Below are 20,348 nucleotides of genomic sequence, written 5' to 3' on the forward strand. Positions count from 1 at the left end.
TGTAAGATAACCATTATAATGTCATGAATGATGCAACATAATAGTCTGTCGAACTGCATTCTCACATGGGATTATTACTTCTCACAGTGACATCACAGGTCACAAGAGTAATAAAAGAATAAATGCTCTTTTTAAACCTTTCCTCCACTTAAACAAGAGTATGCTTTAGTAAAAACCTTTTAGCTACTCACATTTACTGTAAACCTTGTCGCTCTATTTGGGTAATCCAACATGGATCTCCTCAGCATAACCCCACCATTGTCTTCATTTACCATGAAGTAATCAGTAATGGTTGTATTAGAACCCACAATATAGTATCTCAACTCATTGTTTGGTGCCTATAGTAGAGTACAAAAGTTTAAATTCACTGTCCCATTTTGGCCAGCAATATGCATCTGAATTAATTTTAAACAAATTGTATTAGAAAAACATATTTCATATTATTTCATTTATTTTTTTTTTTTTTGGCATAAGTTACATTTAACGGAAAGTATCACATATAACATTAAGTTTGAAGAAATATTGATTATTACTTTAATTAAATCTTAACTTACAAAGTTATCCCCATCAGTAGCCTGCACTGTGACCAGGGGCTCCGAAACTGCTTGAATCTCCAGGATTCGGGCACTGTATGTTCCACCTGTCATCACTGGACTACGTAGATTTCTATCCACTCGAACAGTCAGAAGCTTCTCATCCTGCCTTTGGGGTGTTCCACCGTCCTTTGCTTGGACACGCAGCTAAATTCAAATGAATACAAGCTAATTTTTTATCCTAAATTAAGCACATACATATAGATATACCCAAGCAAATACATATTTATATCACCCTTTCCTTTCTTCATGGCTCCTTTTACACATTCTGAGTTTATCTATCAGCTTATGAAAAGAAGTTTTATACTTTTGATATAAACTTATTTTGTTATCTGTCCATAAAAAAGACACTAACTTGGAAGGAGTTGGAAGGGTCTGTGGCAATTGATTGGCGCAGGGTAACTGAACCACCAGGAGCCACTTGGAAGAATGTGGTGGCTTCATTGTCTCCTACCAGTTCAAAGGTGAAGATATTGAATGGCGCCTGTAAAAGAAATACATTTCATTTGCAATATAATTTCAGGGTTATAATGTGTGTGACTGTGTGTTTGTATGTGTGTGTGTGTGAGAGAGTGAGACTTACAGATGTATCATTGTCTATGCCAGTGACCCTGAAAATTTCTTGGTTGACAAGCTGATTCTCTGAGATGTTTACAGCTGTGGGGAGATTGAGAATCTCTGGAGGGAATTGATTACGAATCACATTCACAGTCAGAGTGGCCTCTGGGCTGCTCCTGGCAGGAACACCTCCGTCAGTTGCTACAAACCTCACCTGGAAAAGAAAGATTACCTTAGGAAGTTTTTAAGTAAATGTAATGTAAATGGACCTGCACTTTAGAATTCTGACATCTTAAATTTAATTTACAATCCAGTATTTACATCAGTTAATCAATGCCAAATAAACACACACCCCTTCCATTTAGGTTAGGAAAAAAAGTTGATCAATATTTGAACTGAATTCCACATACGCATGTTGCTTTCTATAGTACTCTACTTCACTACAGCCCTGTAATTTGTTTATCAAAATTACATTAATCTGAAAGAAAATTAATTGAATATTTTTCATCTGGATCCTGAAGGGGTTAAACAAACTGAAAAAAACTCTTACTGTGTAAGAATCGCCTGTTTGTCCCACAAGACTGTTCCTCAGGAACACATATCCATCAACATCCACAAAGAACAAGTCTCTGTTGGGGGAATTGGTAGTCATAGCATAGCTAACTACATTGTTTGGTGCCTGAAACAATACATCACTATATTATAATCATTATATTATAATATATATATGATGAGGGCAAAAGAGGGGATTGGCCGCAAAAATTTCCCTGTAAACAGTATAATGTGTCAACAGACAGCACTATCGTGTTATTTGTTTTTACTTTTTACTTCAATTCAGAAATCCAGTTTTTAAAATACAAATATGCTTAATATTAATGTTGTGATTTTATTTATATGCAGAGTACTAAGTAATGGAGACTGCTTTGGAGTGACTTACTTTGTCATCACTATCTGTTGCCTGGATCCTGGTCACAAATTGAGTCACAGAACGTGTTTCAAAAATTGTTTCGACATAGTTATTGGGTGAATTCACATTTATCCATACTGGGCTATTCAAGTTTCTGTTAAGAGTCACTCGCAACACAAGGTTTCCTGAACAGCTTGTGACAGTATTCACAGCATCTGTCGCTTGAATCCGTAACTGGGAAAAAAGTACCATATTAAATAATTTGTATATAACAGTTCCTATGTTAAAAATTTGTAAAGATTTCTTCAATTCCCACCCTCTCTCTATATATATTTAATATCAATTTATACAAAGATTCCTATATTATATATACACATATATGGTTTCATTGACCTCTAGAGGGAAACTTTAGACAAACAGAGATTCTGTTTGAATTTTTCTGCCACTTTCTTTTTATTGTTCCTTCTTATATATAAAGAAATGACTGTAGCTACAAACTGAGATTGAGATGGATAGACAGCAGTTCAAATTACCTGATAGACAGTGCCCTGATCTGAGAACAAAGATGGTTCTCTTGTAGAAATCTGTCCAGACTGAGGATCAATTCCAAAGAAGGAGGGAGCACTTTCATCACCAATCAGAGTGTAGCTGACTGTGCTGAATGGGGTATTCTGTAAATAAAAACTTATCAATCATGTCCATTCCTTACCCCCCTCCCCCCCCCCTTTACTAGATAGTATGCAAAAATAAATCCTTTAAAGTTAAGCTCATACAAAATAAAGGCTGTAATTCTCACTTACAGCTGCATCTGGATCCGTTGCATTGGCATCATAAATCATACGACTCAAAGAGGACTGGTCAATAGAAATGGCCACAACCGAAGGTGTGAATGTTGGACAGTTTCTGTTTCTCAGGACAGTCACTCTTACAGTAGCCAGGTTATTGCTGGAGCGTTGAGGAGTTCCTTTGTCATTGGCCCTCACAGACAACTATTAAGAATTAATTCAATCTTTTTGAACAACTCATACTATTAATATTTTTCAATTGCCAAGGTTTTATTTGGTAGTTCTAGATCAGACATGGCAGGATAAGAAAGCCTATCAGAATGGAGCTATATCTAAACTGCTCGTACAGAAACTTATCACGGACTAAAAAATTGAATTAACAAAGAACTATAATAGTGTCTTTTTAATCATAATGAAAAAATTGTGCACCTCTGATCTGCCATAACCTTCACATATATATTACCATTATTCTTATTTCTTTAAGCCTAGAGTTTTTAAACATATCTGGGAAGTTTCAGAACTTGGTAAATGTCTTTCGTGATAAGAAATCTTACGGTGTACAGGCCTGTCTTGGCTGAGTCATCTGTGAGTGGTATTCTGACATAAATTCTTCCCTCTGTGTCAATCCGGAAGTAATTCTGAGCAAGTGCATCACTCACAATTTCATATGTAACTTCATTGTGTGGAGCCTGTTTAACATAAACCAATAAATAGTTTTACTTCAATTCTTTCACTCTAAATGCAAGTATAAGCTAAAAGAGCTTCTACATACAGATTTTACAGGGTTTTTTTTATGAATTACATGTAATGAACCCTAGAACAAATTGCCTAAATTCAACAGATTTAAGATCTTTAGAATACTATTTTCTATTCAATTCTTGCCTTAGTATCATTGTCCAGGGCTAAGACCTCCTCCACCAAAACATTGAGGGGCTGAGTTTCCCAGATTGTAACAGCATAATCCTGCTTCACAAATTCAGGACTAAGAAGATTGCGATTGACATTGACGGTAAGAATTTTCTCATCATACCTCGGTGGGTTTCCGCCATCAGTAGCTCTGAATGCCAGCTGTAAAGATGATAAATAAATAATTACAAACTTGTATAGAAAATTAGAGAAAAAATATATGAATTGTTTACTGATTGATTTAGTGAATGAAATCTTACCCTGTAGGTAGAGGCTGTGTCAGCCTGAACAGTCTGTCTCAGACTCACAAGGCCTGTTGAAGGATCTACTTGGAAATACACAGTTGCTGTACCATCGCCCACCAGGGAGTATGTGATGTCATTGAAGGGACTCTGGAATGAATTTATACAAAATTTTGAAGCAAATTTAGACAGAACACTTTGCTTATAAACCTTTATAACATTGTTATATGTAAAGTCCAGAATCTGTTTAAAGAAAACATTATCAACAACAAGAATAAAAAAGAACAAATGAACAAACAACAAAAAGAAATTATACTCACCACTGAATCTGCATCTGTGGCAGTGACTGTGAAAAAGCCCTGTCCTATGGGTCGATTCTCATTGATGGGAATAATTGTGGGAATATTTTGGAAGATAGGGGCATTGGCATTGCGATCTACATCTACTGTGACCGTTATTGAATTTGAGAGAGGATTTAAGCCTTGATCTGTGGCAGTGACGGTCATCTGTTTAAAAGACAAGAATCAACTTCAGAATCATAAAACTTGTCATTAAGACCTTATCTATTCTTGAGAAAATACAATGATCTTAATACTGAATATATACACGTACAATCCCTTCATTTAAAAACAATCTACTAATAAAAATAAATAAAGTTATATGTGTTTACTTAACAACATAAGCAATAAAATAAGATCATTGTTATCTGAAACATAACCAGATACTGTTTTTTTTACATGGTTCAGAATCATGCATAAAAGAACTATCTCGAAGTTTGTCTTTTCATACCTGATATCTATCAGATCTACATGGGGCATACAGGAGGGACCGTCTCAAAGACAGACTTCCTGTCACAGCATCAATAAGGAAACACTCAATGTCCTCGGGTCCAGCTGTCAGGGAATATCTCACAACATTGTTTGGTGCCTGTAAATGAAAAAATATTACACATAACAATGTAATCATTTTATAAACACAAAAATCTATTATAACTGTTATAAATTGCTGTATTTTTTCATAATATCCAAAAAATAATTAATAATAAAATCTGTTGAAAATACCTAATTATTTAACTTTCTCTTTAATTCATAATAATCATAAAATCAAGCAAAGCAAATCTATATTTTGTAAAAAAAAAATCTTATCTCCATACCAATGCATCAGTATCATTTGCAGTCACTGCAATAATCTGTTGACCAAGGCTCTGTGTTTCTGGGATTCGTGCAGCATATGAAAGTCGATTAAAAACTGGACGTTGATAGTTGCTTTTCACTGTCAGGGTTACCACTGTAACATTGGTTTTGCTGGGACTTCCTTGGTCATAAGCCTCAACTCTTACCTTAGATGAAAATTTTAAAAAATAGACTTTCGTAAAAAGATAAAAAAAAAAATCCTTTTAAAAATTGCTGTCATTGATTCATTCAACTAAACTATCTTATTCCAAACCAGTGTTTCTTGCAACACTTAAAAGTCAAAGCACTGTTTACTCTCACAATTTTAAAGCATTAATCCATTAACATTTACCTTAAACTGATCTTGATTAACACTGCTCAAGACATTCCTAACAGTAATCAAACCAGATGTGGGATCAATCTGGAAATAGGTTGGTGCCAGGTCGTCACCAGTGATTCTGTATCGAACTAAACCAAACTGACCCTGGTCATTATCCCTGGCTGTAACCTGTAGAACACTGGCTCCTGTCTGAATATTTCCCTCCAGGTCCTTGGAGTACGGGTCATTGATAAAATAAGGGGTGTGGTCATTTCTGGCCACATAAACAGTGACAGTGGCTGTTTTAACCCCAGTAGGTGTCAGGGGAGGATTTCCTCCATCTTGTAGAGAAACAGTCCCCTAAAACATATTACATTTTAGCCAATGCAAAAATTTACCTCAGAAATATGTTATTCAATATTTTGTGGAACTACATCTAAAAGATTTAATTCAATATACAGTGTACCTTGAATGAGAATTGCTAAAATTCTAAAATTTGTCTTACTGTGAAAGTTCTCTTGCTTGAAAGTGTCAAAGGTCGTTGAACTGACAATCTTCCATCCTCCGTGAGTCTGAAAAATTGCAGCATGTCAGCATCCCCTGTTAAAGCTGTAATTCTTGTATTGTATGGAGTCTGAAAGGGAAGAAAAACAGATCAATGCAGAACTTAAAATGCACTGAGAAAACTTCTTACTGTTGCAAATTTTTGATTTTTCAAGACTAGTCACAGTGAAATTAATCCATTTGAAATTAATTAAAACCTATTCCAACCTCAACATCAGCATCCCTTGTATTCATGTTGGCAATAGTGACTCCCAGATCCTGAGTCTCTGTAATGTTGACAGTATAAGAAGTGCTGACCCACTCTGGATTGTTGAGATTTCTGGCAATGGTGACAATTACTGTAGATGTGGCAGATAGACTGGGAGTGCCTCCATCTCTGGCCTCAATCAGAATCTAAAACAAAATCAGCTGATTATACTTTACGTAAGAAAACATTAAATCTTTTGTTTCCCTTTACACCTATTCTACATCACTTCATATTTCAGCTTTCATTCTAAAATTGGTAATTGACATAACTAAAAGTGTAGGGATTAGAACACATTAAGGAAAGAATTTTCTTTTCAACTGAGAAAAACAAAATCTTACTGAAGACGTTTCCACATTGTTATTGAGCAGACTCTGACGAGTAGTGATCAAACCACTGGCAGCATTAATGCTGAACAAAGTTTGTGCTGTAGCATCACCAATGATCGAGTATGTCACAACATTGTGGGGACTCTGCAAAATAAATGTTTACATCAAATTTTGTTGAAATAATAAACAGTTAAAGAGTATTTTAAAATAAAACCAGTTAACTCAAGGAGGCAAATTTACCTGTGCATCAGCATCTGTTGCATTGACTTGTTTGACTGTGGTACCACTGACACTGTTAAAGTTAAGAGTAGCAGTGTAAGGTATTCCTTGGAAGACAGGTGGAAATAAGTTTCGGTACACAGTGATCCTCACTGTAGCTCGGTCCACAGAAAACTGGGTAGGATTTCCATTGTCACGAGCCAAAACGGAAAACTGAAAGGAAAAGATTATTCAATCAAGCTGTTTAAGCTAAAACAAACTGTTCAAATTGTTGATAATATATGCCTGAAATTATATGAACACTAAATTTTCTTCAAGTTTGCTAAATTGAAATTTCAATTGACAATTATTAAATCATAACAAAACTTAGTACAGACTTTCCCTGCACATAAGTAGAGAAAATGTGACAGGAAAATTACATGTACACTTTTAGAATACTAACCGTGTATACTGGTGTGTCTTGATTGTCAGTATACAAGGGCAGAACAATGGATATAATGCCCCTGTTGTTCTCAGATCTTATGCTGAAGAAGTTCAAACCAGCTCCATTCAGGTTTGGTGTGGTATCTGTCATCTCATAGGTGATCTCATTATTAGGCCTCTGAAAGAGTTAGTAGCAATCCAAATTTACATAAATATTTCTGTGTTAACAAGTCAATTAGATGTACTAGAAAACATATCAGACAAAAAAGGCTATTATATCCAACACTGAATAAAACATAGTACCTTTTCAAGTATTTTCAACAATTCATATCATATACATGTGCATTAATAGATTTCATTTATAACTTAGGTAATCAAAATGTAATCAGCAAATACTTTAATTCAATGATTTATGCATTGGATTCTAAAATAGTGACCATTCTATACACACAGGTGATCTACGAAAAAGTATATGACAGATTGATATTCCTCTAAATGGCAAATTTCTGGAAAAGAAAAAAAAAGCCCTTTGAAATGACTTACAATCTGATCAGCATCAGTGGCAGTAATAGTAATGACATTCTGTCCCACTTGCTGAGTCTCATAGATAGAGATGCTATAATCCCTCTGGCTGAATACTGGAGGATTAAGATTTCTTTGGATGTTGATGGTTGCAATGGCGGTGGCTGATCGTGCAGGAGAGCCTCCATCCTCAGCCACGATACGACCCTGTCCAAACAAAAAAATTCACTTTGAATTGGTAACACTCATATATATAAAACATGTATACATATCTAAGAAATCTTGGCCATAGTGGTTGATGCTTTGCATGTGATTTTCTCCCAGACAGAAACAATGATAATAGTACATCTTTTTCTTATGTAACAAGATCTACATGTATCTAAATAATTAGTACAACTAACAATCAATAAATATTGTTACCTGATAGGAGGCCACATCTTGCGAGGTCAGGGGTCGGCGAACTGTGATATTTCCAGTGTTTGTATCAATGCTGAAGAATTGCTGGAAATCTCCATCTCCTATTAGTTTATATCTTAGTTGTCCATATGGTGATAACTAAAGAAAAAAAAGTTAATAGAGTTAAATATTAGAATTTCTACTTAAATAAAGCAATTTTATTTGCATGAGAAAAGGGTACTGAATAATCAAGGTACTGTAAACCAATTATTATTAAATGCAATTTGACAGATTGAGATCCATCTGTGATATTAATTTTTGAACGCAGAAGTAATTGTACATAAATGCAAAATTACATAAATGGTCTGGGCAAGAAATATTTGAGAGAATGACCTGCAGTTATTTCTCGTTATACATTAGAAAGCAACTTAAACTGCAGTTGTAGATGAGGTGGAAATTAACTTAAGTGGCTTTTAAAATAAACTTTATATCTATATTCCATTTCTTCAATTCAAGACAAATTATAATTTTATAATTTTTTGTACACTGAAAAACATTTTATGAAATCTTTAAAGCCAAAAGCAATCAGTTTCATGGCAATATCCTCCTCCAGTAAGAAATCTTACATTTGAATCTCCATCTGTGGCAGTAACTGTTAGAACTCCAGAATTAATAGGTGTCGTTTCTGGAATATTAGCTGTAAAAGGCCCAGCAAAAATAGGTGCATTGTCATTCCTGGTAATAGTTATTGTAACAGGAGCAGCAACTGCTGAAGATCTTGGTGAAATTCCATTGTCCCTCAGACGTACTTGAAGCTAAACAATATAAAATTTGTGACTTTTTTGTGCATTCTACGAACAGATGTACAAAAAAATGCCTTACTGAATTTTCAAAGTTCTTTTGGAGACAATAACTTTTACGTCAGTATCTTATACAGAAAGGTAAATGATTCAAAAAATGTTTACAACATAAAAATCTATTTTCTACACATGCAGACAAATAATGATATTTCAGCATCAGATTTATAATACTGCAAATTATTTTCATCATACGTACAGTGAAGGTTTGTGTAGTGGTCTCAGTAAGTGGTCTGGACACGGTCAGAAGTCCAGTGGCTGGATTCAAGTAGAAGAAATTGGTGCCTTCTACAGGATTGCTGGATTCCAGTATGTACTCAATAGTGTGCTGAAGGAAAAAACTGCTTAATTTTTGGACAACTAAGAACCTGCCAAGACTAGTGATTTAAATGTTTTATTAAAGAAAATTTCATGTAACCTAACTTCACCATGATTCTAAAAAAAAAAAAGAGAAATTACACTATAGTTAGTCCTCACCTGATCGGCATCCTGACCACTGATCTGCACCAGACTGACGGCAAGTGGGTAACTTTCATTGATGGTTCTACTGTAGGAGGGGCTGGTGAAGCTTGGGGCATTAGGATTACGGTTGACGGTGATGGTGACATTAGCATAAGCCTTGTCGTTGGGATAGTCACTATCATAAGCTGTCAGACCAAGCTGCAAGTTATATAGTCTCAAATATAGCTCTAAATCTACAGAAAGTTACTTTCAAAACAGTTCTTTTCTAGTTCATGTTCAGTTCATATTTGGTACATCAATAAGATAACAAATTTATATTTTTTTCTGATGATCAAAATTCTGGTCATTAATGGGATGTTAATTATAAAGTCTAGCTGAGTTTTCATTTAGATTAAGCTGCTGTAGCAAAAATAAACCCAAAGGTTTTAATGGCATTTCTGATCTCACTCATAAATACCCACAATTAAATCAGAAGAACATGGGAGAATACAGCGCAGGAAATATACACTCTGTAACTCTAATTATGTAATGGTCAAATTCAGTTTTTCAACCTCTACGTTGAAAGCAATGTTTGTTATGTGTCATTTATAAGGTATGACACCATGCCAAACAATACTTTTTAATGAAAAGTTTTGTGTTTGAAAATCATTCTGCAGTAAAAAGGTTAGAAAATGCATCAAATATATGGTGGGGACGGAAATGAACAATAAAAATTCTTACTAACAGTTTGTCATTGAGAAAGACTAAACATTGAGCCATAAAACTCATAACAAGTATTGGCATTTATATCTTTTTCCAACATGATCCTTGAATATACAAAGAGCAAATATTTTTAAGTAATATGCCAAACTTTTGTCCTAAATCCTAACTGTCTGACTATAGGCACTTTTCTCGACTTATTCATCCATGTTCTTCAAGATACATGTACATGTATGTAATCAATTTAAAAGATCTGCTGAATCACAGCTGTTGTACAATGAAAATTAATTGAACATTCATAGAAATTAATATAATTTATGCACGAACATCCTTGACTTACATAATTTTGGTGACTGCCTCATTATCAGATATTTTTGTTTTTATGTTTCCAGGTGTAACAAGTAAAGCTATCTGTGCCATCAAATGTTGCAAAAACTTACAGTGTATGATGTTGCTGTGTCACTGGCTAAACTAGCTATTAGACTAACTTCTCCATTGGAATTCACACTGAAATATCCTGGAGCTGACAAAAATCCAATAACTTCATACACAAGTGTACCCTGAAAAAAAAAAATCCACAACTTTCTTATTGTACAGTAACAATACAAGTCATTACAGTATTTTGGAAGCCTTAATTTTTTACTCTACAATTTTCAATCTCTTAATATTTTCCTGAGATCAAAAGTGTATGGAATGATTTTAATCTAATTGTCAAATATTTATAAGTAGTATATGGATGTATCAACATTCAAGGATATCATAAATTTAAGTGTAAAGGTTATACAATAATATTATACTCCACAAAATATAACGCATTCATGGAAATGAGATTTTAAAATCTATCTGTAAGAATTAGTTTTCTACACTACAAAGATAGAGAATTCATGACAACTATATGATGCAACTTGGTCCACATACAGATAGATCTGGATCAACTGCAGAGGTAGTTAGCACTTGTCCCGGAGCCTGGTTATAATCAATGCCTGTTCCATACTGCTGTCTAAGAAACGATGGAGGGCTAGTGTTTCTTCTTACTGTGATCTCCACCCGGGACTGTCCAAATTTCTCTGGTTTGGACTGATCACGAACTCGCACAGTGAACTGTAAAAGATCATGATAAGTGTATCTGCATTGTACACATAAGAAGCTTCACAAATAGTTTGTTCAAACCTTCAGATACTTTTCATGTGAATTCTCTCTTTAAACAATACACTTAATAAGCAGTAAATTTTTCAAATGCATATTGAGAAAGCTTTTTTTTATTTTAATAAAATTTAGAATAAATTTTTCATCAATGAACTCAAAGTTTACACATAAATTTCCATTTCTAGTGTTTTTGTCTTACTATGTATGTTGTTTTTGATGTGCCAGCTAAAAGCTGCCTAAGGGTAATGACTCCTGTGCTGGCAGCCATGTAAAATGGTTCCGTCTCCCCAGTTTGTTCAATGATGGAGTACAAGAGAACATCCTGCATAAACAAAATACTTCTGTGTACACATGCAAATAGAGGTACATGATGAATCTCATTCACCACAGATCAACAACATCAAAAAAACTCATCATCCAAATAACCGAAACATCTAAAGAAAAATGTGTCGATAGAACTATCTTTATAATACTGTATAATTATTTATCTAAGGGATACTACCATTAATTTTTCACCTTCCTTTTTTCATTTATTAATGTATTATACTGGACTTGTGAGACTTAAATTGAAACACAATGATTTCATGAAATCAATATTCTGTTCTATTCCTACCTGGGTATCGAGGTCGGTAGCAAACACTTGTACGACAGACCGTCCCAGGTTGTACTTCTCATCAATAGTTGCTCTGTACACTGTGGCGTTGAATACTGGAGGATTGATGTTTCTGGCCACCGTCACATTTACTGTGTTTTCTACTGACTGCAGTCCATTAGGGAACTGTTTCTCTGCTCTCACTAGTATCTGTACAAGGAAAAAAAATACAAATACAGATACTGAATTTTATTCTAGAGAAAGAAAAATTAATAAATGAACTTTAAAAATAATAAAAGTCCATCTTCTGTAATCAACAAGAAACTACTGTATACAGGGAAATTTTCGCCCGTTTTATTTTCACCTTTTTTGCCCTCATCGTAAGTAGGCAAATTTAAAACAGGATGAATTCAAGGAAGAAAGCATTATCTCTTTAACGCAACTGTTTTGAGGTGAACTTAAAACAGGGCAAAATTGTTTGTGAGTGTGAAAGGGCAAAAAATAACAAGAGGCAAAAATAACCCTGTATACATAACCACATGTAGAAGTACCCACCAAATATGTTGTTCTCTTGGACAAATCAGTGCGGAGGTCAGTTTTCACAGAAATAGCACCAGTTGTTTCATCAATTTTGAAGTAATCTGGACTATCACTATAGCCAACGATAGAATATTTGATGTTAGGCTGAAAAAGAAGACAGTTTGTTATCTTTACCATCATTTACAGAGATTGCCATATATTAATATCTACAATATATACACCAGTACACCAGAAAGGTGTCATATGCATAACTATTAACTAGTTTTAACATTAAACAGCTACTTTAAGAGGGAACCAGAAGTCTCTGACGAGACTGTAGCTCTACTGGTTGTATTTATAAAGGAAGATAAAAGTAGAACTTTGACTTGAAACTTTGCAACAGCAATAAACAGAATAATGATCCTTGGTTTAGTCTCTTTTGTGGCAAGATTTATTATTATATCAGACTAAAACTGTAGGAGGAGTAGCCTTTTAAAACAATTTTACAGAAATTTTGATTTAAGTAACCATGGCAACATCATTCAACAAAATCAAAAAACAATAACTCCAATTATGTATCTCTGTAGTCTACTTGTATGCCACATTATACTGAAATCAGAGAAAAAGTGTAGGAGGAGTAGCGTTTTGAAAGTATTTCAAGAAAATTTCTACTTTTAGTAACCATGGTAACACCGTTCATTGAAATCTAAAGCTGGTACAGAGAATTATGTATCTTAGTGTAGTCTAATTGTGTGCTAAGTTATACTAAAATTAGACAAAAACTGTAGGAGGAGTAGCATTTTGAAGGTATTTCAAGGAAATTCCTATTTTTAGTAACCATGGCAACACCGTTCATCGAAATCCGAAACTGGTACAGAGAATAATGTATCTTAGTGTAGTTTACTTGTGAGCTAAGTAATACTAAAATCAGACCAAAACTGTAGGGTAGCATTTTGAAGGTATTTCAAGGAAATTTCTATTTTTAGTAACCATGGCAACAATGTTCATCGAAATCAGAAAATCAATATAAAGAATTATGTATCTTAGTGTAGTCTACTTGTTTGCCAAGTTTTACTGAAATCAGACCAAAACTGTAAGAGGAGTAGCATTTTGAAAGTATTTCACAGAAATTTCTATTTTTAGTAACCATGGCAACACCGTCCATCGAAACCAAAAACCGATAAACAGAATTATGTATCATAGTGTAGTCTACTTGTGTGCCAAGTTATATTGAAATCAGACCAAAACTGTAGGAGGAGTAGCATTTTGAATGTTTTTCACAGAAATTTCTATTTTTAGTAACCATGGCAACACCGTTCATTGAAATCAAAAACCGATACACAGAATTATGTATCTTAGTGTAGTCTACTTGTGTGCCAAGTTATACTGAAATCAGACCAAAACTGTAGGAGGAGTAGCATTTTGAAAAATTGTTTACAGTCGGACGGACAGACAGACAGACGGACGACGGACACCTTACTATCGCATAAGCTCTTCTGGTCTCTGACCAGTAGAGCTAAAAACCTACCAAAATAACCTATATTTTGGCCATTTCTTTTTCCTTTTTCTCCATCAAAAATATGATAATGATATTCCTTTTATGATCAAATAACCCTCATTTCAGTTGTTGGTTGGCAACCATAGTCATGTGTGGTTTTTCGAAAACTTATGGTTACAAAACCTTCATTTACTTGTGTACAAAATATCATTCAGAAAGATTTTTCCATAATGTCCTGACATAAAATAACGTCCTGACCTAACAGACAAGTCTACTCTAACAATATTTTATGTCTACCTGCAGCAGTCACCACTGGGACCCATGGTATAAATATAAACAAAAAACCAAAACTCACCTGAGGAGTAGCAGTAACAGTAATGAAACTACGATCAACAGGATCATTCTCATCAATGCTGGCAGTGTATTGTTGTAATTGTGTGAATCTTAGAGTGTCATCAATTGTTACGTCAACAGTCACCGTAGCTTCTCCTCTCTGTGATGGTGTACCCTCATCTGTAGCAGACACCCTGAACTGGGAAACAAAAAATAAGCAATGAATTAAATGTTTAAATCACAATGTAAAGTAACCTATAGACGACATAATGACACATTTGATTTTTCAAAAGTTTCACAGGAGAAGTCAAAAATGTATATTTGTTATATTATAGTTATATAACATTAAGAATCCTGACTGAATGCACTTACTATAAATTGTTGTATTCCTGTTCCCTTTATTGACTGCTTGAGAGAAATTCGGCCGGAGTCTGGGTTTATATAGAAATAATTATCTGCATTTGTTCCTGATACAATACTGAACTTAAACTGGTTGTTTGGTGCCTAAAAGCAAAACAAATTGATCTGTATTCATTATATCATTCATATACATAGGTGTCTTGTTTTTGAAAATGTTTTGATATAACTTCTCTTAATAAAACAAAATTTGTCTATAGGTGATGAAGATCAAAATAAATTCAAGCAAACATCGTCAACTAAAAGCAGACTAAGTTTACTGAATTATAGTTGAAGACCAAATTTAAAAAAAAAAAAAATAGAGTAATCTCTTTTGAAGAATAAAGTCAATCTTCCTTAATATGATAAAAAAAATTAATTTAAAAAAAATTAAAATTAACCCTATCTAATTTATAGCAACTGACAAAATGTATGTAATATGCGAGGAAACCCGCACACAGTCTGAGGAATGCTGATGTTAACATTTTTACGTTGTCTCTGAATAAAAGGTACATTTACACACCTGTGGGTCACTGTCTGTGGCTGTTACTGTTACAATTTCACTTCCAACAGGGAAATTCTCTATAATAGTCTGGCTGTATGTAGCAGGGTTAAACTGGGGTGCAGCAAGGTTTCTATTTACAGTAATGTCTACTGTTGCTGTGGCAGTTTTCTTTGGTGAGCCTCCATCTTCTGCCAATAATCGCAACTGTAAAAAAAAAAAGTGTCCTTTATTGGCATTTATTATTAAATAAGGGATCAAAGTCCATAGTCAACAAATTCCACAAGAGGATATAAAAGTCTGTCTCTGAAAATTTTTCACATTTTCTGTAAAATTTGAAATGGAAATGAAAAAGAAAGCCTTCTACTTTAGGAAAAAAAGGTTTTGGCTTCCTACCTTGTAAGTATTAGCAGTGTCTGCTGCCAAATTGGCTGCATTCTGAACCCGAATGTTGGATCCATCCAGTCTGAATAGACTCGCTGCTGAATCATCTCCAATCACTGTCACTGTGACGACATTGAAGGGGCTCTACACAAAGAACAATTATTAAACACGTTAAAATACCACAACCTCATGTGAAAGTTGAAGTTTGTTGTAACAAAATTTGTGACACCAAGACTTAAAAAAAATAACAAACTTGGCCAACAGTTTTGTAGCATACATATATAATTTTTTCATTCACATTCATCATGTGTTACTTACCACTGTATCAGCATCAGTGGTTGCTACATTAACTCCAGGTATGGCAGAGTTGTCTTGGACAGACCTTGTTATACTGGATCTGTATGGTGTGTTTAGGAACACTGGAGGCTGAGAATTCCTGTTGACTTGAATGGTCACTGTAGCAGTGTTTGTTCCAGTTAATGACGGGGTACCATTGTCTCTTACACTCACAGTAAACTGTCCAATGCATAAAAGTAAACCATATGAAAATACTGGAAAATAGTGAGGTGTCTTAAATTTTATTGGTTGTATCAACTTGTGCTCTAAACAAAACGTCTGATTTTTTCATGGATACATCTACAATTATTTGTCTTAGAATAAAGCTGTTTTGACACCATCTTTTTTTTTTTATAGGATTTTCACTCACAGTGTAGGTTTGTGTGGTTGCTGTATCATCTCTTAGATCTTTGTATAGGGAGATAACTCCTGTACCAGGATTAACTTGGAAATACTGTAGACCTAAAGCATTTCCAGTGAGGGTGTAGGTAGGTACATTATTTGGTGCCTGAATAAAAAGATTGGTAAATGAAATACCGTAAGTTTTGGGGTATATGTCGATGGGGTGTATAGGTCGAAAGGTTCATTTTCAGCCGTAATTTTTAAAGAATCCTTAGATAGGACGAATTTGGAAGATAAGACGAGGCTTTGTTTATCGATTTCTAGAGATTCTTACGTAGATACTACGTATCAGAACATGTAAACCTCTTTAACTTAACCCGTGATATTAACGTATTGAGAAAAAAACTAGTATTTTTATGAGTACAGTATTTCAATATTTTCTCCAACTTGCCTGTTCAATGCCGTCGTAGTTTGACTCTTTCGTTAAACACATAAATACGGTAGTATAAAACAGCTATAATTAGGGAAACATCCGAAATCAAACAATAATCATTTCCATTTTAGAACATCTTGGACACATTCTTTTATTCCGACATTATTTACCGGGGTAAAAAATTAACTTCGATGACCGCCATTTTTATATTTTGTTGTCCAGGGATTTGCTAAATCACGCAAATGACTATTACATGTGACAGTGCGCAAATGAAATTAATCATATTTTAAAACATGCTATAATTTTCCATGTGATATTGTTGTAAAAAATAAATTTAATTGAGAGTACATTCGCAATTTAACAGTCATCAAGAATTTCACAGTTTTGTTTGTTAAATGATGTATAGCACTAATACCCCTGTAACGGCACGTGGATCTGTTAATCATGCCCCGCAGGTGTTTTAACCAACACAGGTGTTAACACCTTTGTGTACACAGTGTATATCCCTTTATCTGTCAGACAATTAAAATTCTATTAGAAGCCAATCTCTGTATAATTCAGTGTACCTCTTGGGTACGAGGAAGCTTTCAATTCCATCATTTAAAAAAAATGTTTATTTTCTAAAACAAAAAAAAAACCAAAACAAAAACAAAAACCAAAAAAGTGAATAAAAAATAACGTATCGTTAATAAATGAATTTATAACTTCCAAAAACGTGTAATAGTATATTCAAGACAAGTTCGTTTTATTATAATTAATTAAGATATAAAACAAAAGAGTTATTACTAGCGGTATGTTTGGTAAATAAATTTAGGAATTTACTGGCAACAATTTACTTCACGCATTTTACATTTAAATAAATATCACAAGACAATGAACAAATATTTAGGCATACTATTTCAATTAATCGTTACAAATAAATGGTAAAAAAAAAAAGATTACAATTGCGATTGTGAAAACTCTTCCGTATTTTAAATTTTGATACGGCTGCGGTTTTCTTTTTAGTAAACGATTGCGACTTCCAACTTCACAAGATGGACACAGCATGTTGTAAATATACTTTGAGACATTAATTACTAGATGATATACCGGTAATAAGTTTTTTTTTTTGTACATCGACGGATATTTAATGGAATTTATTTTGTAAGAAATCAATCGAATAAATATTTAATTCTTTATTGTTTATTATATTTTTCTCGGTAAAATAATTTTTAAAAATACGAAAATGGCACAGATTTGCTTTAAAATTTACGTAAATTTTACTGATTTGGAGGCATTTTTCGTAAACTTGAGCCTTAGATAGGTCGATTCGTTAAATAGGACGACCCCAGCGGTTCTGAGAAAAAAAGTATCGTCTTATCTTCCAAAACTTACGGTAGTCAGAAAGAATATCAACAGATGTAACACTGTAATTTGTTTCAAGATAAGGTAGAAGACATTATACCACAAAAAAAATACTTTAATACTTTTGAAATTAAATTTATGTCTCTCATTGGTTCTGCATCTGACAAAATCATTTACATGTTATTTAACAAAATACTGAAAGCAAAGATTATAATTCATGTACTTACTGTTGTATCTGCATCAGTAGATGTCACTTGTAGTATGCTGGCCCCTAAAGTCTGAGTTTCAGAAATCGTTTGTTGATATTGAGTAGGAATGAAACTTGGATTAAACAGGTTCCTTGTAACATTTACCAGGAGTACACCCGTGGACGATCGTCGAGGTGTTCCAAAGTCCCTCACACGCAATCGAACCTATTGACAGTTACAACAGAAAAACTCATTCACCCTCAGAAATCATTCCATGGTAAATGTCATTTTGTACATCTTTCAGGGGTCACCTTTTAATTGTTTACATGTATATGCCAAACTTTCTACTTCCATCAATTTGTGGATTCAAAGTAAAATTTTTTGATGATATCTCAGTGCAATAAATGCATCTTACAGCATCTCACTGGAAAAACTTAATTGTTTGAAACAGTTTTTAATTTTGTTTTACCCTATACTGCTCTGATGGATCATTAGTCAGTCCTGTCGTGGTAAAAATTCTTCCTGTCTGATCAACGGTAAACAATCCAGTGGCTGCATCATCTCCAACAATATCATACTCCCGACGCTGGAAATCATTCTAGCAATATACAGAAAAAAAATAGTTTAAAAAATGAGTCTCATTTCTATGTTTTATACATAAGAAATTGTGAAACAAAAGCATTTTAACATTTTTACCCCCTTCCTCCTCCCCCCCCCCCCCAAAAAAAAATTCTCTGCATATGAACTTACAACAGTGTCAGCATCAGTTGAATTAACAGTGTAAACAGTTGAACCCTGTGCAGTATCTGCTCGGATTGTTACGCTGTTTGGCAGGTTGCCAAATAAGGGGTCGAAGTCATTTCTTTGGACAGTGATGGTAAGAGGAATTTCTGGACTGGTTCTCTGAGGAGAACCAGAGTCGGCAGCTTGGACTCGGAACTATAAATAGAAAACGGAGAGTAAAGTAGTAATCATGATACAGGATTATGTACTCCAACACAAAGAAACAATGAATAAATTCTCATTCAAATATTTCTCACATCATTTATCAAATAAACATCAAATAAATGGCAACAGCAAAGAACAAATAAAAACTCTTTTTTTGTTTCTATTCAAATGATCGAATGAAATTGGAAAGCAAATAAAACAGGAATGTGGTGAGATTGAAATATTACAGTATAAGTCTTTGTTTCTTCTGTCGTCAGGTCCTTTCTAATGCTAACATCTCCTGTGGTAGGATTGATTAAAAACCTCTCAGAAGGTGTAGCTGCAGTGAAATAGTACTGAACTACATTGTTTGGACTCTGAAAATGAAATACATACATGTATATGTTACATTTATATTTAATATCTTTACCAAAACCCTCAACGGCTTTTAGAAAATCCAACTTTATCTGGTCACCTCTGACTTGAGTAGAATTGAAGAAAATATAATTTCTGAATATCTCACTGGACTACAATGTACAAATTTGATGGCATGAAGTAGCCAAATCCTAAATCTAACAATGATAGAGCAATTACTTAGATGAATTCATGAGTTAAGAAATGTTATTATTATATAAATTAGATTGAAATATATAATTTTTGATTACTGGTAATAGTGAGAAAAATCTATAATAGGAAATTTTAAAATATCCACAATAAGTAGAAAATAAGACAAACTAACGGCATAAAAAAAGTTAAAAGTTGTTTGTTCCAAAATTTTAAAATTTGTTAAAAAAAATTGTATATTTGTTTTATATGGCTAAGAATGACTATAAATAAATACTCTTTTAAAATGGTTAGAATTAAAAATAAAACTTTGCTTCCATGTTTTTGGTCTATTTCATAGAGATTTAACTGAATGTTATATACAGGAAAAGTATTTTAGACTTCATACTTACTGCAAAATCTGAATCTGTAGCAACAAGTCTACCAAAAGAAAATCCTATAGCTCTGTCTTCCCTGACAGTCATGGCATAGCTACCCTGTGCAAAACGTGGAGCCTCAAAGTTTCTTTGCACAGTTAGAGTCAAAGTACTGACAGCTTCTTTACTTGGGCTGCCACCATCCTGCACTCGCACCCTCAACTGTAAAACAAATACAGGCACATAACTTACACTACACTTGTAGGTGGACTGGTGTTTGTAAAAGTTAAT

The 20,348-nt window shown here is 33.9% G+C and overlaps 1 protein-coding gene across 1 annotated transcript in view; it reads right to left on the reverse strand.

Moving 5' to 3' along the window:
• Positions 1-20,249, reverse strand: part of LOC133190388 (protocadherin Fat 4-like) — a 73,263-nt gene extending 53,014 nt beyond the window's left edge. The window contains exons 1-41 of the mRNA XM_061325994.1: positions 20,094-20,249; positions 19,386-19,514; positions 18,961-19,149; positions 18,680-18,808; positions 18,250-18,435; positions 16,274-16,411; positions 15,886-16,083; positions 15,580-15,711; positions 15,205-15,390; positions 14,658-14,789; positions 14,308-14,484; positions 12,491-12,619; positions 11,957-12,145; positions 11,543-11,665; positions 11,116-11,298; positions 10,638-10,757; positions 9,514-9,696; positions 9,236-9,364; positions 8,806-8,994; positions 8,204-8,338; positions 7,805-7,990; positions 7,281-7,439; positions 6,860-7,051; positions 6,632-6,763; positions 6,254-6,439; positions 5,988-6,116; positions 5,516-5,842; positions 5,145-5,330; positions 4,781-4,918; positions 4,312-4,497; positions 4,010-4,141; positions 3,726-3,911; positions 3,398-3,532; positions 2,859-3,047; positions 2,592-2,729; positions 2,089-2,292; positions 1,702-1,830; positions 1,177-1,365; positions 949-1,077; positions 555-740; positions 192-338 (exon numbers count right to left, since the gene is read on the reverse strand). Coding sequence (XP_061181978.1) covers positions 192-338; positions 555-740; positions 949-1,077; positions 1,177-1,365; positions 1,702-1,830; positions 2,089-2,292; positions 2,592-2,729; positions 2,859-3,047; positions 3,398-3,532; positions 3,726-3,911; positions 4,010-4,141; positions 4,312-4,497; positions 4,781-4,918; positions 5,145-5,330; positions 5,516-5,842; positions 5,988-6,116; positions 6,254-6,439; positions 6,632-6,763; positions 6,860-7,051; positions 7,281-7,439; positions 7,805-7,990; positions 8,204-8,338; positions 8,806-8,994; positions 9,236-9,364; positions 9,514-9,696; positions 10,638-10,757; positions 11,116-11,298; positions 11,543-11,665; positions 11,957-12,145; positions 12,491-12,619; positions 14,308-14,484; positions 14,658-14,789; positions 15,205-15,390; positions 15,580-15,711; positions 15,886-16,083; positions 16,274-16,411; positions 18,250-18,435; positions 18,680-18,808; positions 18,961-19,149; positions 19,386-19,514; positions 20,094-20,165 — 6,633 coding nt within the window. The 5' untranslated portion in view covers positions 20,166-20,249. The remainder of the gene's footprint in view (positions 1-191; positions 339-554; positions 741-948; positions 1,078-1,176; positions 1,366-1,701; positions 1,831-2,088; positions 2,293-2,591; positions 2,730-2,858; positions 3,048-3,397; positions 3,533-3,725; positions 3,912-4,009; positions 4,142-4,311; positions 4,498-4,780; positions 4,919-5,144; positions 5,331-5,515; positions 5,843-5,987; positions 6,117-6,253; positions 6,440-6,631; positions 6,764-6,859; positions 7,052-7,280; positions 7,440-7,804; positions 7,991-8,203; positions 8,339-8,805; positions 8,995-9,235; positions 9,365-9,513; positions 9,697-10,637; positions 10,758-11,115; positions 11,299-11,542; positions 11,666-11,956; positions 12,146-12,490; positions 12,620-14,307; positions 14,485-14,657; positions 14,790-15,204; positions 15,391-15,579; positions 15,712-15,885; positions 16,084-16,273; positions 16,412-18,249; positions 18,436-18,679; positions 18,809-18,960; positions 19,150-19,385; positions 19,515-20,093) is intronic.
• Between the last annotated feature and the right edge of the window lie 99 nt (positions 20,250-20,348).

The sequence above is a fragment of the Saccostrea echinata genome, unplaced genomic scaffold (genome assembly GCF_033153115.1).
Source record: "Saccostrea echinata isolate AGI-Se365-2 ecotype Australia unplaced genomic scaffold, CSIRO_AGI_Sech_v1 ptg000022l, whole genome shotgun sequence".
Taxonomy (NCBI): Eukaryota; Metazoa; Mollusca; class Bivalvia; order Ostreida; family Ostreidae; genus Saccostrea; species Saccostrea echinata.